General features: G+C 39.7%; 2 protein-coding genes across 4 annotated transcripts; one reads left to right on the top strand and one right to left on the bottom strand.

Moving 5' to 3' along the window:
- Positions 1 to 844: 844 nt before the first annotated feature.
- LOC307032915 (uncharacterized protein) lies at positions 845 to 7,280 on the bottom strand. Its single transcript, XM_079671193.1, has 7 exons — positions 7,218 to 7,280; positions 6,089 to 6,391; positions 3,026 to 3,211; positions 2,590 to 2,634; positions 2,285 to 2,305; positions 1,939 to 2,070; positions 845 to 1,183 (listed from the first exon to the last, which is right to left on the bottom strand). Exons 2-7 carry the CDS (start codon positions 6,297 to 6,299, stop codon positions 1,128 to 1,130), a joined length of 651 nt encoding a protein of 216 aa, XP_079527319.1. The 5' UTR covers positions 6,300 to 6,391; positions 7,218 to 7,280; the 3' UTR covers positions 845 to 1,127.
- Positions 7,281 to 8,486: 1,206 nt separating this feature from the next.
- Positions 8,487 to 12,354, top strand: LOC307034481 (zinc finger MYM-type protein 1-like). Of its 3 annotated transcripts, none has more exons than XM_079673317.1 (4): positions 8,487 to 9,380; positions 9,479 to 9,580; positions 9,706 to 9,792; positions 10,073 to 12,354. In XM_079673317.1, the coding sequence occupies exon 4, from the start codon at positions 10,097 to 10,099 to the stop codon at positions 12,329 to 12,331; it is 2,235 nt and encodes a 744-aa protein (XP_079529443.1). In that variant the 5' UTR covers positions 8,487 to 9,380; positions 9,479 to 9,580; positions 9,706 to 9,792; positions 10,073 to 10,096; the 3' UTR covers positions 12,332 to 12,354. The 3 variants fall into 3 exon arrangements, with proteins under 3 accessions (XP_079529443.1, XP_079529442.1, XP_079529441.1); XM_079673316.1 differs by having other exon boundaries at positions 10,119 to 12,354; XM_079673315.1 differs by lacking the exons at positions 8,487 to 9,380; positions 9,479 to 9,580 and having other exon boundaries at positions 9,588 to 9,792; positions 10,119 to 12,354.
- The last annotated feature ends 4,789 nt before the right edge of the window (positions 12,355 to 17,143 follow it).

The following is a 17,143-nucleotide window of genomic DNA, read 5'->3' on the forward strand; positions in this document are numbered from 1 at the left end:
AGAGAATCAGCATTTTGGAAACAGGGCTGAAACAGAGGGGATTATGGGTAATGCTGCAATGATCTGTTTGGTGTTTCAGCCAATCAGAGACATGTTTTGTATATATCTGAGACCTGTGATATATTCTTGAAAAAGAGTGTAATATATGTTGTATATATGTTGGCCCGTGTGTGGCTTCAAAGCAGCACAATGTCCTAGTTTCCATTTCTCAGAAATAACCCTGACTTAGTTTCATTATGTATAATCTCACCACAATTGACCACGCAGACAGGAAACGGCCGATTAAACAAAAATAAAAATCACTGACAATAACTGGGTTTGTTTCTTCAACACTCAAGATTAACTATAATGTGAGAACATAAATAAAACTGGACGTTTTTGTGTAATTTTTCAGTTCATTTTGAGTCGAATTTGGACAGATGTGAGATGTGTTTAAGGTTGGGGTAAAACTTCACACCTATTGTTTGTATGGACGGAAAATAAAACCACACTTTCCACTTCCTGTTCACCGTCAGCAGCGTTATGTGCTTTGTTCCTGATGTACACAACTCACATTTACACATTTCTTCTAATCAAAACAAAACTAAGCGCCAAACAAGAGGACGAGGGAAGTGTATTTTCTGTTGATGTTGTGTATTAGGATAATGAATCTATTTTTTATATATACATGTTTTTCTTTTTCTGTGATGTCGATTTGGTTAGCTGGTCGGCTCTTGTGATTGGTCAACCACTTCCAGATGTCCCGCCCCTTAGCCTATCACGTTAGAGCGCTAGCCAATGAGAGCGTGAGTTTTACATAGTGATGTTACTGTTTTCTGGAAGTAAACAAAGTCCAATGGAGGTGTTTCATACTTTTTACAACTACATTTATTTAAAATAAAAATAAAACGTAATACACCTTTGACATAATGCATCCCTTAAGATTAAACCATCTTTTTGACATATAAAGAGGCACAAATATTCAATATATTACACAAAGTTAAGAAATCTGAATACTTCTTCTGACCATAATGTATGTTTACCTTAGGAACTAAACACTAGCAGTAAAAAACTATCATGGAGTACGTAGAGCAGAATTTCTTTCCCCATTTTTCCCAGTTTGTTAGGATCTTACAGCTTCATATTCATCATATTTCCATGACGACGTCTTTGCTGCCTCGTCTCTCTGCGTCAGTCCGAGCTGCTGCGAGCAGAAAGAGATCAGGAGTCAAGGAATATAATTGTTGAATCTATGTCTTAACAATCACTAAATATCATTCTGCTGAAGGCTTTACTCATATTATGTTTTTAGTGCTTAGGGTCTGATTAGAGACTAAAAAAGTCCCTTGATTTTTGTTTTGCAAGGCATGCATAAAGGACATTTCAGAAAAGGAAATTAAAAGCGCTTTAGAAAAAGACAGAGGCCAAAATACAGTTGGGCTATAAAGGAACTACAGCACGGTCACATGACTTCACGTCATCAGCGCTAAGCTAAAGGAGGCTAATGTTGGACTATAAAGGAACGACAGCACAGTCACATGACTTCACGTCACCACCGCTAAGCTAAAGGTGGCTAATGTTGGGCTATAAAGGAACTACAGCACGGTCACATGACTTCACGTCACCACCACCAAGCTAAAGGTGTCTAATGTTGGGCTATAAAGGAACTACAGCACGGTCACACGACTTCACGTCACCACCGCTAAGCTAAAGGAGGCTAATGTTGGACTATAAAGGAACTACAGCACGGTCACATGACTTCACGTCACCACCGCTAAGCTAAAGGAGGCTAATGTTGGACTATAAAGGAACTACAGTATGGTCACATGACTTCACATCACCACCGCTAAGCTAAAGGAAGCTCTTAGATGCTACTAATTTCAGGGTTTCAGGATTCCTGCAGCTTTCTATAACATTGTGTGATATCAAGTTTTATCCGTGGTCCCTTCCTCGTCTTACCTCTGTTTCTGTCTCTGTAAATGAGTCCCAGTAATATGGTGGACAGCAAGAAAGGAGTTCCCACCACCAGGTGACACATCAGCCGGGGAACCGAAACCTGGCAAGAAGCTGCAGGCGGAGCTGAAGAGGAAACTGTGGAGAAAAATCAATCGATCTACCAATGGGTTGGTTGGTCTACCAATCAACCAACCAACCAACCAACCAACCAACCAACCAACCAACCAACCAACCAACCAACCAATCAAACAACGAATCAATTAACCAACCAATCAATTAATCAACCAACCAATCAACCCATCAATCAACCAACCAATCAATCAAACAATCAAACAATCATCACTCTTACCGTTTCTGTCTGTACCGTTTCCTAAAAAGATAAGATGTACTTTACTCATAACAGCAGCATGTTAGAACAAGGCATGCACATAATGTAATGATAAAATAAAAAGAGTAGAAAATAAACAAACATAAATATAAACATCTCAAAATAGTAAATAAAAAGTTGAATATATATTTTTATGTTGACAGTGAAAGATACAAATCTGTAGACTATCAGTCAAACTATGAAAGGTCAACATTACAGCTAACAAAATGTAAAAGTAGGATATAACTCTCCCCTATATATTTAACTTTTCATCAGTTATAAAGCACCTGTAAATTCTTCTTGTAGGGGGAAATTCCACAATGAATCACCTTCTGGTAAGAAACGAACAGATATATAAGTTTAAACCAATGTTGTGTTATTTAATGAAGAGTTAAAGCATTTAAAATCTGTTCCAGCTGGAAGGACAGATAAATATGTATTACAAGGAATCCAACAAGAAACCCAATAAATGTATACAGAGAGATAGGACAGAAAGGGGGGATGAAGGCAACTAGGTCAAACTAGGTCATTAACATCCTTATGTTTACATAACAGAAGGAAGCCAGACGTGTGTAGTGAAGTTGTGAAGAAGCCTCTGGGTCAAAAACAAGTTTGCAAAGACAAAATATAACTGAAATGATACGTCTCCTGGGTAGTTCTCACCTTCCACAGTGAGCCAGCTGCCCACAGACTCTCCCACCTCAGGGATGCTGCAGCTCTAGAGTCCTTCGTCAGATTTGGAAACCCTGCGGATGGTCATCTCTCCCGTGCGACTACTGGAGATGAAGAGGCCGTCTCTCTGGAAGTCGAAAGTGTGGGCGGAGGAAACCGACTCGGCCTGACAGTGCAGCGTCGCATCGGATCCTTCTGACAGCGGGAGGACAGGACATTTCAGGAGCACCGGGCGATCTGAGGAGGAGAGAGAGACGCCTTTTGAGACTTTTCTCTGGGGTTAACGTGAGTCTGTATGCCTTTATGACAGCAAGGCTACAGTCAGAGAGGGCCAAAGTACACATCCTTTACTCAAGTAGAAGTGCAGATACTCGTGTTTAAAAATACTCTGACTTGAGTAAAGAAGTTTAGTCAGAACTTCTACTTTCACCAAAGTAAAGAGGCTTTGAAATGTACAAAGTAAAGAAGTATGGGCTTTGAAATGTACTTCAGTAAAAAGTACCCATAACTAGCAGCTGTTTTAAAGAGTACCTGACCTCCCTTTATATTAATAGAACAATAATGTCATTGTTAGCTAATGAATGTTTCCATGCTGAACAACGGCAACATGACAACGTTTCCATTGGTCCCTCTTCTTTAGAGAAGACCAGGAAATGATGGATACACGGATCGTGTTCAAATCAATAGGCACGCAATGACTCTAAATAATAATGATCACGCCACCAAACACACATTTAAACTAAAGGAACCAGCCTGTTTGGAAAATGAGAGAAGTAGAAAGTACAGGTATTTGTGTTCAACATGTAAGAAGTAGAAAGTACAGGTATTTGTGTTCAACATGTAAGAAGTAGCAAGTACAGGTATTTGTGTTCAACATGTAAGAAGTAGAAAGTACAGGTATTTGAGTTCAACATGTAAGAAGTAGAAAGTACATGTATTTGAGTTCAACATGTAAGAAGTAGAAAGTACAGGTATTTGTGTTCAACATGTAAGAAGTAGAAAGTACAGGTATTTGAGTTCAACATGTAAGAAGTAGAAAGTACAGGTATTTGTGTTCAACATGTAAGAAGTACAAAGTACAGGTATTTGTGTTGAACATGTAAGAAGTAGAAAGTACAGGTATTTGTGTTCAACATGTGAGAAGTAGAAAGTACAGGTATTTGTGTTCAAAATGTAAGAAGTATAAAGTACAGGTATTTGTGTTCAACATGTGAGAAGTAGAAAGTACAGGTATTTGTGTTCAAAATGTAAGAAGTAGAAAGTACAGGTATTTGTGTTCAAAATGTAAGAAGTAGAAAGTACAGGTATTTGTGTTAGAAATTGTTGGAGTCGGGAGGCCTGGTAATTTATTCCGGCAAATTACTCTGACCTACTAATTGACCTAACAGAAGCTATTGAGTCTATGTAAGTTAACTGCTCGGCTCGGATCCACCGAGGTCAGCAAGATCTCACCTCTATTAACTCCTGAAGAACCAGGTTCAATTAAATGCTGTTTCAATTCAGACGTCACGCTAAATCTGTTCAAGCAATCCCGAAGGATTTTGGTATCAGTAATGAGGTGTGGCCCTGCCTAAGTGTGAGTGTGGCAGTTGTGCAATCTTACCTTTGAAGCAGGAGAGGAGAGCGCAGATTTTTTGAAGTTATCCCAATCCAAAAAGGTAGGATGATTTTATTTGAAGAAAATGTTCCACACTTTTAAAGGGTTTTACCTTCTCTCGTTACAATATGACAATCATACAAAACATAACATGCTGTGGTCAAGTACTAATATGAAACCTCAATTCACAGTTTTACATTTCTTATTTTATTTTGTCCCTCTCTTCAACTGGCCCTCTTCAGTTGTGACATTTAAATTCTAACTGCAACTGGCCCACTTCAGTTGTGACATCTAAATTCTAACTTCAACTGGCCCACTTCCGTTGTGACATTTAAATTCTAACTTCAACTGGCCCACTTCCGTTGTGACATTTAAATTCTAAAAGCAACTGGCCCACTTCAGTTGTGACATTTAAATTCTAACTTCAACTGGCCCACTTCCGTTGTGACATTTAAATTCTAACTTCAACTGCCCTCTTCAGTTGTAACATTTGAATTCTAACTTCAACTGGCCCACTTCAGTTGTGACATTTCAATTCTAACTGCAACTGCCCACTTCAGTTGCCCCCGACAGAACCCAGAGGAATCTCCTCATTGATCGCCAGTGCTAAAAACACGTTCAAGCCTAGAGTCCGACAACATTTAGAGGGATCTCCTCATAAATGGTCAGTGGTATCTAACACATTCAAACTTTCATTCAACAATTCACTCAAAATTTGAGAGGACTTACCAAGGTGAGACAACTAACCAGGGGAAAAACCCCGCTCTGGAGCTTTCTCCCTCTCAGCTAGTGTTATTATGCTCCAAACCAAAAACACCTCCTTCATACCCATATATGTGGGAAAAGGTCATGGCCTCTGGTGTGCAGGAATGGACACGTCCAGACATATTCTATGGCCTAAACACATTTAGGGGCTTCAGTACTTTTCCATTGAGTCAGTGCCCCCCCCCCCCCATGTGTGCAGCCAGCTGTGAGTCAAGAAAACTGTCTTCCCTCTTTTATCTGTGGCACCCATAAACTATAATAGGCTTCTAAACTCAATCCAACAAAAACATTTGTGTTTTGTATATACTGTGATTATAGAACAACATAAAACATAATGCATTTTCATTGTGGGTTATACAAGAATATATTTGATTATGTTTGATTGTAATTAACTTTCGTTTTTAATTACTCAACCTAATATGGAGACCTCAACAAAATGTAAGAAGTAAAAGTAAAAAGTCGTCAGAAAAACAACTAGTGGAGTAAAGTACTGATACCAGAAATATGTAACAAAGTATTTGTACTCAACTACTTCCCACCTCCGGTTACATGTAATGAGTTTATCAGGATTTTGTAATATCTATCCAAGTATAGATCCTACACATCCACACCATCACCGAGTGAAGAAATGTAGTCATTACTTCTGCTTTTACCAGAGTATTTTTAAACACGAGTATCTGTACTTCTACTTGAGTAAAGGATGTACTTTGCCCTCTCTGCATGTCACCCTAACCTTTGTTTAGTTTCCGTACCGGTGATAGTGATGTTGATGCTGTTGTTGCTCCTCCTACCGTCTCCGGACTCGCACCAGTACAGCCCGGTGTCAGAGGGGTAGGTGGTTCCCACGGTGCAGCACGCCCCCGAGGCTGTGGTCCCCACGGTGCAGCTCACCCCAGAGGCTGTGGTCCCCCAGCCTGAGCCACAGTCCTGGACTCCGCCTCCAAAAGTTTTCCTCTTCAACATCCTGTCGGTGCCATTCAGCTAGTCCTCACAGCTCAGAGAGAACGAATTATACCTGAAGAACTGAGACTGGTCGGGACTCACCTGGAGACAGGCTGCATGGAGGGGAGGGTTAATAATAAAACATGGAAAAAATAATAATAAATACAAATGTAAATACATAAATAGAAAAATAATAAGTAGTAATAAATGAAGAAAATACAAATAGATAATAAATGAAGACAATATTGATAGTAAATTCAAAACATTGAGAGTAAATAATAATAATAATAATAAAGATAAATTAAACACAACAATAATAATTTGTAATAGATAATAAATGAAGAAATTAAAATAAATGATAATGAATGAAACAAAGAATGAAACAATGAAAAAATACAAATAAATGTTGTATCTAAAAAAATGAAGAAATAATATATATTAAGAAATACAACAAAAACATTTTTTTTTACAATACTCATAAATGCCTGAAGAGCAGGTGAGACGTAAGGAAATTAAAAGGAGTGGGGGAGTGAAAATGTAAAAAAAAAAGTGTGAAAATGATTGGAAAGTATAAAAACAAAATGTGAAAATAAAGCAAATGAGCTAGAAAGCAAGCAAAGGATCGTGAAAAGAACTGATCATCGAGCTATCGATGATCGTTTCTTCTCCATTCAAAAGCAAATAAGTAAATATTACCTCAACCTATTTCCTGTAAATGTGCATCAAAGCATCCCTTTTAGTTTAACGCTAAAACGTGAAGAAGTCCGAGAGGGTGTGAAGACTTCAGATACCCCGAATAAGAACATTATTTAAAAACAAAACGTCCTTCATGAACAGTTGGTTTTGAGATTGGGTTTTAATTTGAGATTTGAGATGACGCAACAATGTTCTTATAAATATATTAAATAATAAAATCACACAGGTACAGTTTGTACTCACAGAGCATCAGGCAGAACGGTGGTAGCTGCATCCTGTCGCTACACATACTGACGGACGGACACACACACCCCCCCCCCCCCTCCCACACACACACACACACACATCACTCACTTCCTCCCGAGAGACACACACTTTCTCTGTCACGTGTCATGGGGGCTGCTGCTTGTGGGTTACCTCAAAATGCTCTTCCTCATTTTGCAGAAACACAGACTTTCATTCGATCGCCTTAACAAAGGAATGTTCTTCAACACAAAACAAGCTTTAATGGATTTTTTTAGAAAACAAATTTAAATCTAAGCTTCTTCTATAAAATAGCCTACTACACTCTACATTTTAACATTTGTACTTCTTAATGTAATATCATAATACACACAACCCGGTATCACGGCAAGACGTGAACATGTGACGATTTACCATGCTGGGAGACGTGAAGATGTCACGATTTCATCCCTTCAAACGTGACAGTTACACGGTATTGTAAACCCATGTTAACCAGTGGAGATATACCCGGAAATGCCAAGCAAATGCTACCACGACGGTCGGTTGTTATTGTCAATATTAATATAATAATTATTTATTTTTTAATAGTCACACTCGATTATGCCGATTTTCTTGTTGCCCCAGCTGGTCGACACCTCTTTTAGCAGAAACAAAGGCTACATTAATGTATTAAACCAATGTTAATCCATGCGTGTGGATGTGGAATTAATGGACGTGACGTTGTGCGATTGTGTTGCGAGGCAACAGCTTCGGTTCATGTTCATTTACAAACTCTTCAACTACAACCGTAGTTATATTTAAAAACATTTTAGAAGCCAACTCTGGTTATTGGTAGCTCTATTATGAGACACGTGAATTTAGAGACCGAAGCGTCCACAGACACATGCATTCCGGGGGCCAGAGCGGGCGGCGTTGAGGCGCATCTTAAACTGCTGGCTAAAAATAAACGTAAAGACAGTAGGATTGTTATTCACGACGGTGAATGATGTTCGTTTACGCCAATCAGAATGCACCAAACTTAATGTGGCGTCGGTGTGTAGTTATGCTAAAACAATGTCGGACACCGTAATCTTCTCTGGTCCCCTCCCCAATCTGATCAATGATGACATGCAGGGGCGGAGCTTCCTACAGGCAATATAGGCGGTTGCCTAGAGCGCCACCTAGAGGGGGGCGCCAAAAATTGCAACAACAAAAAAATATATATATATATTTATTTATTTTTTGCTTGGCGCAGTTTTGGCGCCCCCCCTCTATATCTGCAACCATTATTCTTACATAAAAACAAAAATTCTAACATAAGGGAAAATGAGCCAAAAATCTAAAACGGTCGGTCGGTCTAAGAGCCTCGGCTTTAGGTGTTCACAGTCAGAACATGCTAGAGCGCTGTGCATTGATGGGTATCGGTCAAGTGTTTATAAAATTGAGCGTTGAGGAAAGAAAGACTAACGTTAGAGAACTATGAAGAGGCAAAAGCCATCTGGGGCGCAGTATAAAAACAGAAGAAAAGAAGAAGAAGAGAAACGTGCCAAGGTGAAAGGTATGCAATTTTGATTGTATTGTCAACATTAGCGAATGGATCATGTAATCTTGCTAGTTAGCCAAGCCAACGTTAGCTAGCCAGCGTTTGTTATTGCCATTCAGTCGAAACTGTCATAAGGCTATTTTCTTTGTGTCATGAAATAGAAATATTAGTAATAATAACAATGTTAGTTTTGGTGTAGCGAGCTAGCCAGTGTGGTGGAATGTTAGTTAGTTGGTAACGTTAGCTAACGTTAAGTTTACCTCAGAAAGCACATTGACTATCCGAGTCAAACATTTGCCAAATTCAACCCTGTCATAATGTGCGCTAACGTTAGCTAACTAGCTCAGTGGTTCTCAACTCCAGTCCTGTTGAATGTTTTCGTTCCAACCCAGAACTAACACACCTGATTAAACTGTTCTAATAAGATAGGCATAGCTCTTGATTAGTTGAATCAGACCTGTCAGGCTGTCCTAATGCTTACTAACTAAATAATAGCTACATTTAACAAATGGAAATTATTCAATGTTGATAATACACATTTTGTTATATCATTTTAGATTCACTTTTAAAATATCTGGGACCATCTGCTGCATCAGTTGACAAGGAACCGCCATGCACCTCAGCTGTGCCGGCTTCCTCAGGTGAGTGCAATGTGTCAATAGATGTTCCTGATGATAAATAATTGAATGTGAAATCCAGTCAATATATTTACTCTTGTGTGTTCTTTCTATATTTATAGACCTAGAACCACATGAAGGAACATCAGAACAGCAAGCTGCTCATCCTGATGAGATGACCACTGATTCCACCCTGCCACTGACCACTGTGTCTGTTTGTTCTGGTGAGTACAATATGTCAATAGATGTTCCTGATGTGATGATAAATAATTGAATGTAAAAATGACTGTCGTGCCATTTCTAATCCAGCCAATATATTTGCTCTTGTGTGTTCTCTATATATGTATAGGCCCAGAACCACTGCAAGGAACGTCAGAACAGCCTGCTGCATCTCATCCTGATTGCACCACAGATTCCACCCATACACTCTTCTCAGGTGTGTGCCTGATGAATGTAAAGATGTTTAGCTATAAACCTAATTGTCCTCATGCTTTCAAATAATTGCTTTCTGTTTTTATTTACATTTTACACACTGTCCCAACCTTTTTGGAATTGGGGTTGTGTGTGTGTGTGTGTGTGTGTGTGTGTGTGTGTGTGTGTGTGTGTGTGTGTGTGTGTGTGTGTGTGTGTGTGTGTGTGTGTGTGTGTGTGTGTGTGTGTGTGTGTGTGTGTGTGTGTGTGTGTGTGTGTGTGTGTGTGTGTGTGTGTGTGTGAAGATATTGTGAATATGAGGTGAGAAAATGTGCTTCACATGCCCTCCAGATGCAGCAAAGACAGACGATCCACTACCAACCGATCCTGCTGACTGCCCTTCACATCTCACAGACACAATGAGGACAGAGTTTGTTCGGAGAGGACCATATCAGATAACACCTGATTTCATTTTCCCAAGGAGAGATGATGGGAGAAGTTGCCACCACCAGTACTTCAGCAGGACCTTAGTAAATGGAGAAAGGATCAAAAGAAGTTGGGTGACATATTCAAAAAAGAAGAACAGTCTTTTTTGTTTTTGTTGTCAACTTTTATCTCCAAAACAAATTCATTTAACAAATGCAGGACTGTCGGATTGGAAAAATGCAAGTGCTGCTTTGACCAGCCATGAAAATAGTCCGGAACACCTGAACAATTTGGCGTCATGGAAAGAATTGGCAGTTCGATTAAAACAAGGTACAACAATAGACAAACAAGAGCAGGCCCTCCTTGAGGCAGAGAAGAGTCGTTGGAGAGCAGTGCTGACACGACTGGTTGCTATTGTACAGTCTCTGGCAGGGCGAAATATGGCATTGAGAGGAAAGACAGAAATACTCCACTCTCCTTCAAATGGAAACTTTTTGAAAGAGGTTGAGCTTTTGGCGCAGTTTGACCCAGTGATGAAAGACCACATCCACAAGATTAAAAGTCAAACATCCCACCACAGCTACTTGGGCAAAACCATTCAGAATGAGTTGATTGAATGCATCAGTGGAAAGATTCTATCAACAATAGTGCAAGAAATAAAGAAATGCAAGTACTTTTCCCTCATTTTAGATTGCACCCCGGATGTTAGCCACACTGAACCGCTGTCATTAGTCATCAGAATTGTGACACTGGAAGAAGACCCCCAGATTAAAGAGCACTTCATGGGATTCCTAGTAGCAGAGGAGTCCACTGGTGAAAGTTTGTCCGCCCTGATTTTGAAGAGGCTGGAGGAGTTGCAGATTGCCTTTGATGACTGCAGAGGACAGTCATATGACAACGGCGCAAATATGAGAGGGAAGAACAAGGGAGTACAGGCCAGGCTACTGCAGTTGAACCCAAGAGCTTTGTTTGTGCCTTGTGGGGCACATACACTCAATTTGGTCATTGCTGATGCTGCCAAAAGCTCCAAAGATGCCATATCATTTTTTGGCATTGTGCAGAAGCTATACTGCCTGTGTTCTGCCTCTACACAGAGATGGGCCATCCTCAAGAAACACGTCAACCTTTCACTCAAAATGTGGTCAGAAACCAGATGGGAGAGCAGAGTGAAAGCTGTGGAGCCTCTGCGATATGAAGCCGCAGCTGTGAGAGAGGCACTGCTTGAGGTGAGAAACCAGGCCAAAGACCCAATCATCAGGATTGAAGCCCAGTCTCTGGCAGAAGAAGTGGGGTCATTCCGCTTTTCACTGTGCACAGTGGTCTGGTATGACATGTTAAGTCAAATTCAGCAGGTGAGCAAAGTCCTGCAGTCCCAAACAATGCAAGTGGATGTAGCAGTAAGTCTACTGAAAAAGACTGAAAAAGCTCTCAAATCCTACAGAGCCACAGGCTTTGTGGCTGCACAAACATCAGCCAAGGACATGTGTGAAGACATGAATGTGGATGCAGTCCTTGTGCAAAAGCGGCTGAAGTCAACAAAGAGGCACTTCTCATATGAGTCTCCTGATGAGCCATTGAGGAATGCCTTGCAAAATCTGGAGGTAACGTTCTTTAACGTGGTGGTAGATGCTGCAGTGTCAGCACAAAAGGAGAGGTTTACCACTCTTGAACATGTGCAAGACAAGTTTGGCATTCTGTACAACTTCCCAGACCTGCCACACCAAGAGCTGATGAAGCAAGCAGAGGCACTTGCACACACCTTAAGCCATGGAGGGCAATCTGATTTGGATGGGAAGGAGCTGGCTCAGGAGTTGGAAAATGTACCTGACTTGCCATCAAAGAGCATGACAACTCTTGAGTTGTTGAAATTCATACACACAAAGCAGCTCACCGAAATATATCCCAACTTGTGTATTGCTCTGCGGATCAGTGCAACGCTACCAGTAACAGTAGCTTCAGCCGAGAGGAGTTTTTCCAAATTAAAACTCTTGAAAACATACCTGAGGTCCACCATGGCTCAAGAACGCCTCAGTGGTCTGGCTGTAATCAGTATTAACCATGAGGTTGGTGGTCAGATTTCATATGATGATGTGATTGATGACTTTGCAGCGAGGAAGGCCAGAAGGATTGCACTGTAAATGGAAACCAGTAGGAGCTAATATGTAGGCCAGGGCTATTCAACTACACATTCAGTTGGGCCAGATTTTATAACTACAAAATTCAGCTGGGCCAAACATTCAGCGGCCTGTAAAAAGCGGGTAGTGACACATTTTAAACAAACACATATTACTGTGATGAAAATCATGCAATTTTTATTCATTGTTCATCTAACAAAGGTAGGTCAAAAAGTGCATAAAAACACAACAAATTAGCATTAATTTAACAGAATCTGAAAAAAAAGTGCACAGTTGTAGCATTACATTTGTTTGCTTTAGAAGTCAATTATTCAGGTTATTGTTTTTGAACCAGGCACATCATAAAGTGCATTTACTGAATACAATAATAGCAGTCTTAATACATTTCCTGACATACAAAAAAAACAGCTAAAGAGCAATGCAACACAAAGAGGTAGTACTGTAGCAATACTATTTTTTCACTTTTCAAGTAATAACAAAAGAATCATACGTTTTGGTCACATTTGACCCAGACACATTACAAAGTGCATTTAAATGAATACAGAAAGAACTGTCAAACCCTTCAGTGCACAAACCCATAACAAGGGATACGGGTAACTATATGAATAAATACTACACTACACGTCTACTATAGTAAACTAGGTGCTTACTATCACCTCATTTGTGATTTGTCATCGCTGACTTTCTCAATGGGAGAAGGGACATTTTTTGTTTTGAACAAGAGCAGTGATTTTTGGCTCATAGGATATCAATGCAATCCTAAGACATTGGTGAAAAGTGCTGTCAGTCAGGGAGCAGCGAGTGATACTTTTGATTGAGTTCATGTGTGAAAAGCTTGATTCACATGTGTATGTTGATCCAAACATACTGAGCACAAAGATCGCTACTTTATGAACGTTAGGGAACTGCCGTTTTTTGACATCACTCCAAAACTTCGCTGGCCCGTTAGTGCGCTGCATGTCAATAAGTTCCAGTGTATATTTCCCCTTGTCGATGCAGGGAACCACTTCCTTTGCTCTGGTTGATACGTCCCCCTCTATTGCAACAGTGAAGGGGTCTCTGGCAAAGCCCATCACCTCTGTGGGCAGAGCAAGTCCATCCAATCGACCGGCAAAGTTCTCTTTCAACCTCGCAATGAAATCTGTCATCACATCCGTGATTTGTGCCGGAGATGTGATGTGTTTGGGGAGCGTCGGAAAATGCAGCATCCGACCCGTGCTCAAGTCGGTCGCGAAAAGGTCCAGCTTGACTTGGATCTGCTCCACAAGATCAATGACCGTTTTGTCTCTGTTTACGCTTCAGAGTTGAGAGAGACATGTTTTAGAGTTGCTATCATAGGACCACCGTTACTAGCACCACTAGATGCACTTTCAAAAAACGTGCTGCGTTGTGGTTTGGTGGTTTCTATGCAACGCGGAGTGTTGCGTTCATGGTCTGTACTAGTGTAGGAATTTGGCTACGGGAGGCTGGGCCACTCGGGAGTTGGTTCTGGGCCGCATCTGGCCCGCGGGCCGCCAGTGGAATAGGCCTGATGTAGGCCAACCTTGTGTGATGATAGGGAGTGGAATGTAAATAGTTCTTGAGACAAAGTGAATTTGTAATTTTTATGTATTTGTTTGTTTATTTAGCATATTATATTTTGATTATTTGACATGTGTAACATATTTTACAATACATAATTTTCTTTTAAAGCAAATGTGCACGTTATTTTATTGTTTGTTATTGTTATTATTATTATTGTTTGTTAGCTAAGTTGTTTGTTTTAATTCTTTAGTGTGCACTTTACATTTCTTCTTAATTTTCTTTGAAAGCAAATTTGCACATTCTTTTATTGTTTGTTATTGATATTATTATTGTTTGTTAGCTAAGTTGTTTATTTGTTTTAATTCTTTAGTGTGCACTTTACATTTATTCTTAGCTCTTGTTCTTGCTTGTAATAAATAAAGCTGCAGTACTTTACTGTATAACTGTTAAGATGTTTTGATATTTTTTTGGGGGGGGGCGCAGTGGTGAAGCTCGCCTAGGGGACCAAATGTGCTAGGTCCGCCCCTGATGACATGTATAGCCGCATGTCATCATTTCAGCGCTGGTTGTCTTGGTGGTGCCCAGCAAACAATGTGGGCTTCGTAAATAATTGGACAGCCTTCTGGGGAAAACCTGGTCTGATTAAGAGAGACGGCATTCATCCTACTTTTGAAGGTGCAAATCTCATTTCGGCAAACATTTCAGGGCTTTGTGGACTTAATCCATGACAAACTGGAGTTGAGACCAGGAGGCAGAGTCGCAGTCTTACACGCTTCTCTGCGCTCTCTCCTAGGCAGTCATCCATAGGAATCCCGAACCCAATAAAATACCCAATATTAACGGTGTGTGTGTCTGCCCAAGGACAATTTAAGGTAAAACCTAATAGAGGTGTCATACATAATAACCTAATAAAAGTAAATGTAACAACTACTACAGTGCAACAAAACAGGAAGATTAAATGTGGTCTCTTAAACATAAGATCTCTAGCATCTAAAGCAATATTGGTAAATGATTTGATATCAGATTATAATATTGATATATGCTGTCTCACTGAAACTTGGTTGAGACATGAAGAATATGTCAGCATAAATGAGGCCACTCCACCCAGCCATATCAATACTCATATTGCCCGAGGCACGGGCCGAGGAGGTGGAGTTGCAGCAATCTTTGACTCAAGTTTACTTATCAATACTAAACAAAAATGTAATTATACCTCCTTTGAAAGCCTAGTTTTTAGTCTTACGCATCCGACCTGGAAAACTTTGCAGCCAATCTTATTTGTTAGAGTGTACCGTGCACCAGGTCCTTATTCAGAATTCTTATCAGAATTCTCTGAGTTTTTATCAGCTTTGGTACTTAAAACAGATAAAGTAATTATCGTAGGTGACTTTAATATTCATGTTGACGATGATAAAAATAGCCTTACTGTTGCATTTAACTCTATATATGTTGGTTTCTGTCAGAGTGTAAATAAACCAACCCACTGCTATAATCACACTCTCGACCTTGTTCTGACTTATGGTATTGAAATTGAGCAACTATTAGTCGAACCGCATAATCCTGCTTTATCCGACCATTTCTTAGTAACTTTTGAAGTACTGTACTAGACTACAAAGCATTAGTCAAAAGCTCCTGCAGCAGAAACCTATCTGTTAGTGCTATAGCCACATTTAAGGAAGAGATTCCACCAATACTTAACTCGATAGCATGTCTGCATGTAAGGGAGGAAACTTAAACAAAATGTACACCACCCCAAATTGATCATGTTGTTGATAGTGCTACAGATGCGCTGCGAATAAAATTAGACTCTGTTGCTCCTTTGAAAAAGAACAAAATAAAACAACATAGATTAGCTCCATGGCATAATGCCGAAACCCGCAAAATAAAGCAAAAGTCGAGACAACTTGAAAGGATATGGCGTTCCACTAAACTTGAAGAATCTCGTTTAATTTGGCATATTACTCTCAATGAATATAAGAAAGCACTGCGTAAAGCGAGAGCAGCCTACTACTCTTCATTAATAGATGAGAATAAGAATAATGCAAGATTTCTTTTCAGCACTGTAGTCAGGCTGACAGAGAGCCACAGCTCGACTGAGCCTTCTATTCCCATAGCACTCAGTAGTAATGATTTTATGTGCTTTTTTAACGATAAAATTGTTACTCTTAGAAACAAAATCAATGACCTCTTGCCTTTGACCAGTATAGTGTTATCAACAGCTCCCGGAAACGTAAGTTCTAATATTACACTAGATAGTAAACTAGAATGCTTTTCAGCCATAAACCTTGAACAATTCAATTCAATGATTCTTTCTTCCAAACCATCAACGTGTATCTTAGACCCGATTCCAACTAAGCTGTTAAAATAAGTTTTTCCATTAATTAGCACTTCTTTATTAAATATTATGAATATGTCTTTATTATCAGGCTATGTTCCACAATCATTCAAAGTAGCAGTGATAAAACCGCTTCTTAAAAAGCACAACCTCGATCCAGAGGTTTTAGCCAACTATAGACCTATTTCTAATCTTCCGTTCCTCTCAAACATTCTTGAGAAAGCAGTCGCAAAACAGCTGTGTGATTACTTAAAAAACTATGATTTATTTGAAGATTTTCAGTCTGGCTTTAGAACACAACATAGCACAGAGACAGCTCTGGTTAAAGTCACAAATGACATTCTAATAGCCTCAGACAAGGGACTTGTCTCTATTCTTGTCTTGCTTGATCTTAGTGCTGCATTTGGTACTATCGACCATGATATCCTATTGCAAAGACTAGAGCACTTAGTTGGCATACAGGGAACTGCTTTAGGCTGGTTTAGGTCCTATCTATCTGAACGCTCTCAGTTTGTACGTGTCAACGATGAATCTTCCACGCAAACCAAAGTTAGCCATGGAGTGCCACAGGGCTCAGTGCTTGGACCTATTTTGTTCACACTATATATGCTTCCGTTAGGCAATATTATAAGGAATCATTCTGTAAACTTTCATTGTTATGCGGATGATACTCAACTATATTTATCAATCAAGCCTGATGAAATTAATCATCTAAATAAAATTCAAGACTGCCTCAAGGACTTAAAAACCTCGATGACCTTAAACGTTTTGATGTTAAACACGACCAAAACTGAAGTTATTGTACTTGGCCCGAAGAATCTACGAAACAAATCATCTAAAGATATATTAACTATGGATGGCATTAATTTGGCCTCCAGTGAGACTGTAAGGAATCTTGGTGTTATATTTGATCAGGATTTATCCTTTAACACCCACATAAAATCAATTTCAAGGAC

This window comes from Notothenia rossii (genome assembly GCF_949606895.1).
Source record: "Notothenia rossii genome assembly, chromosome: 3".
Classification (NCBI taxonomy): Eukaryota; Metazoa; Chordata; class Actinopteri; order Perciformes; family Nototheniidae; genus Notothenia; species Notothenia rossii.

Bases quoted from the DNA above. Each gene is read 5' to 3' on its own strand.
- LOC307032915 (XM_079671193.1), bottom strand. From the start codon at position 6,299: ATGTTGAAGAGGAAAACTTTTGGAGGCGGAGTCCAGGACTGTGGCTCA. The intron at 2,306-2,589 runs GTGCTTTATAAC...TTATCTTTTTAG, and splicing joins CCTACAAGAAGAATTTACAG to GAAACGGTACAGACAGAAAC. The intron at 1,184-1,938 runs GTAAGACGAGGA...TTCTGCTCGCAG, and splicing joins TTACAGAGACAGAAACAGAG to CAGCTCGGACTGACGCAGAG.
- LOC307034481 (XM_079673315.1), top strand. From the start codon at position 9,639: ATGACTGTCGTGCCATTTCTAATCCAGCCAATATATTTGCTCTTGTGT. The intron at 9,793-10,118 runs GTGTGTGCCTGA...CATGCCCTCCAG, and splicing joins CACCCATACACTCTTCTCAG to ATGCAGCAAAGACAGACGAT.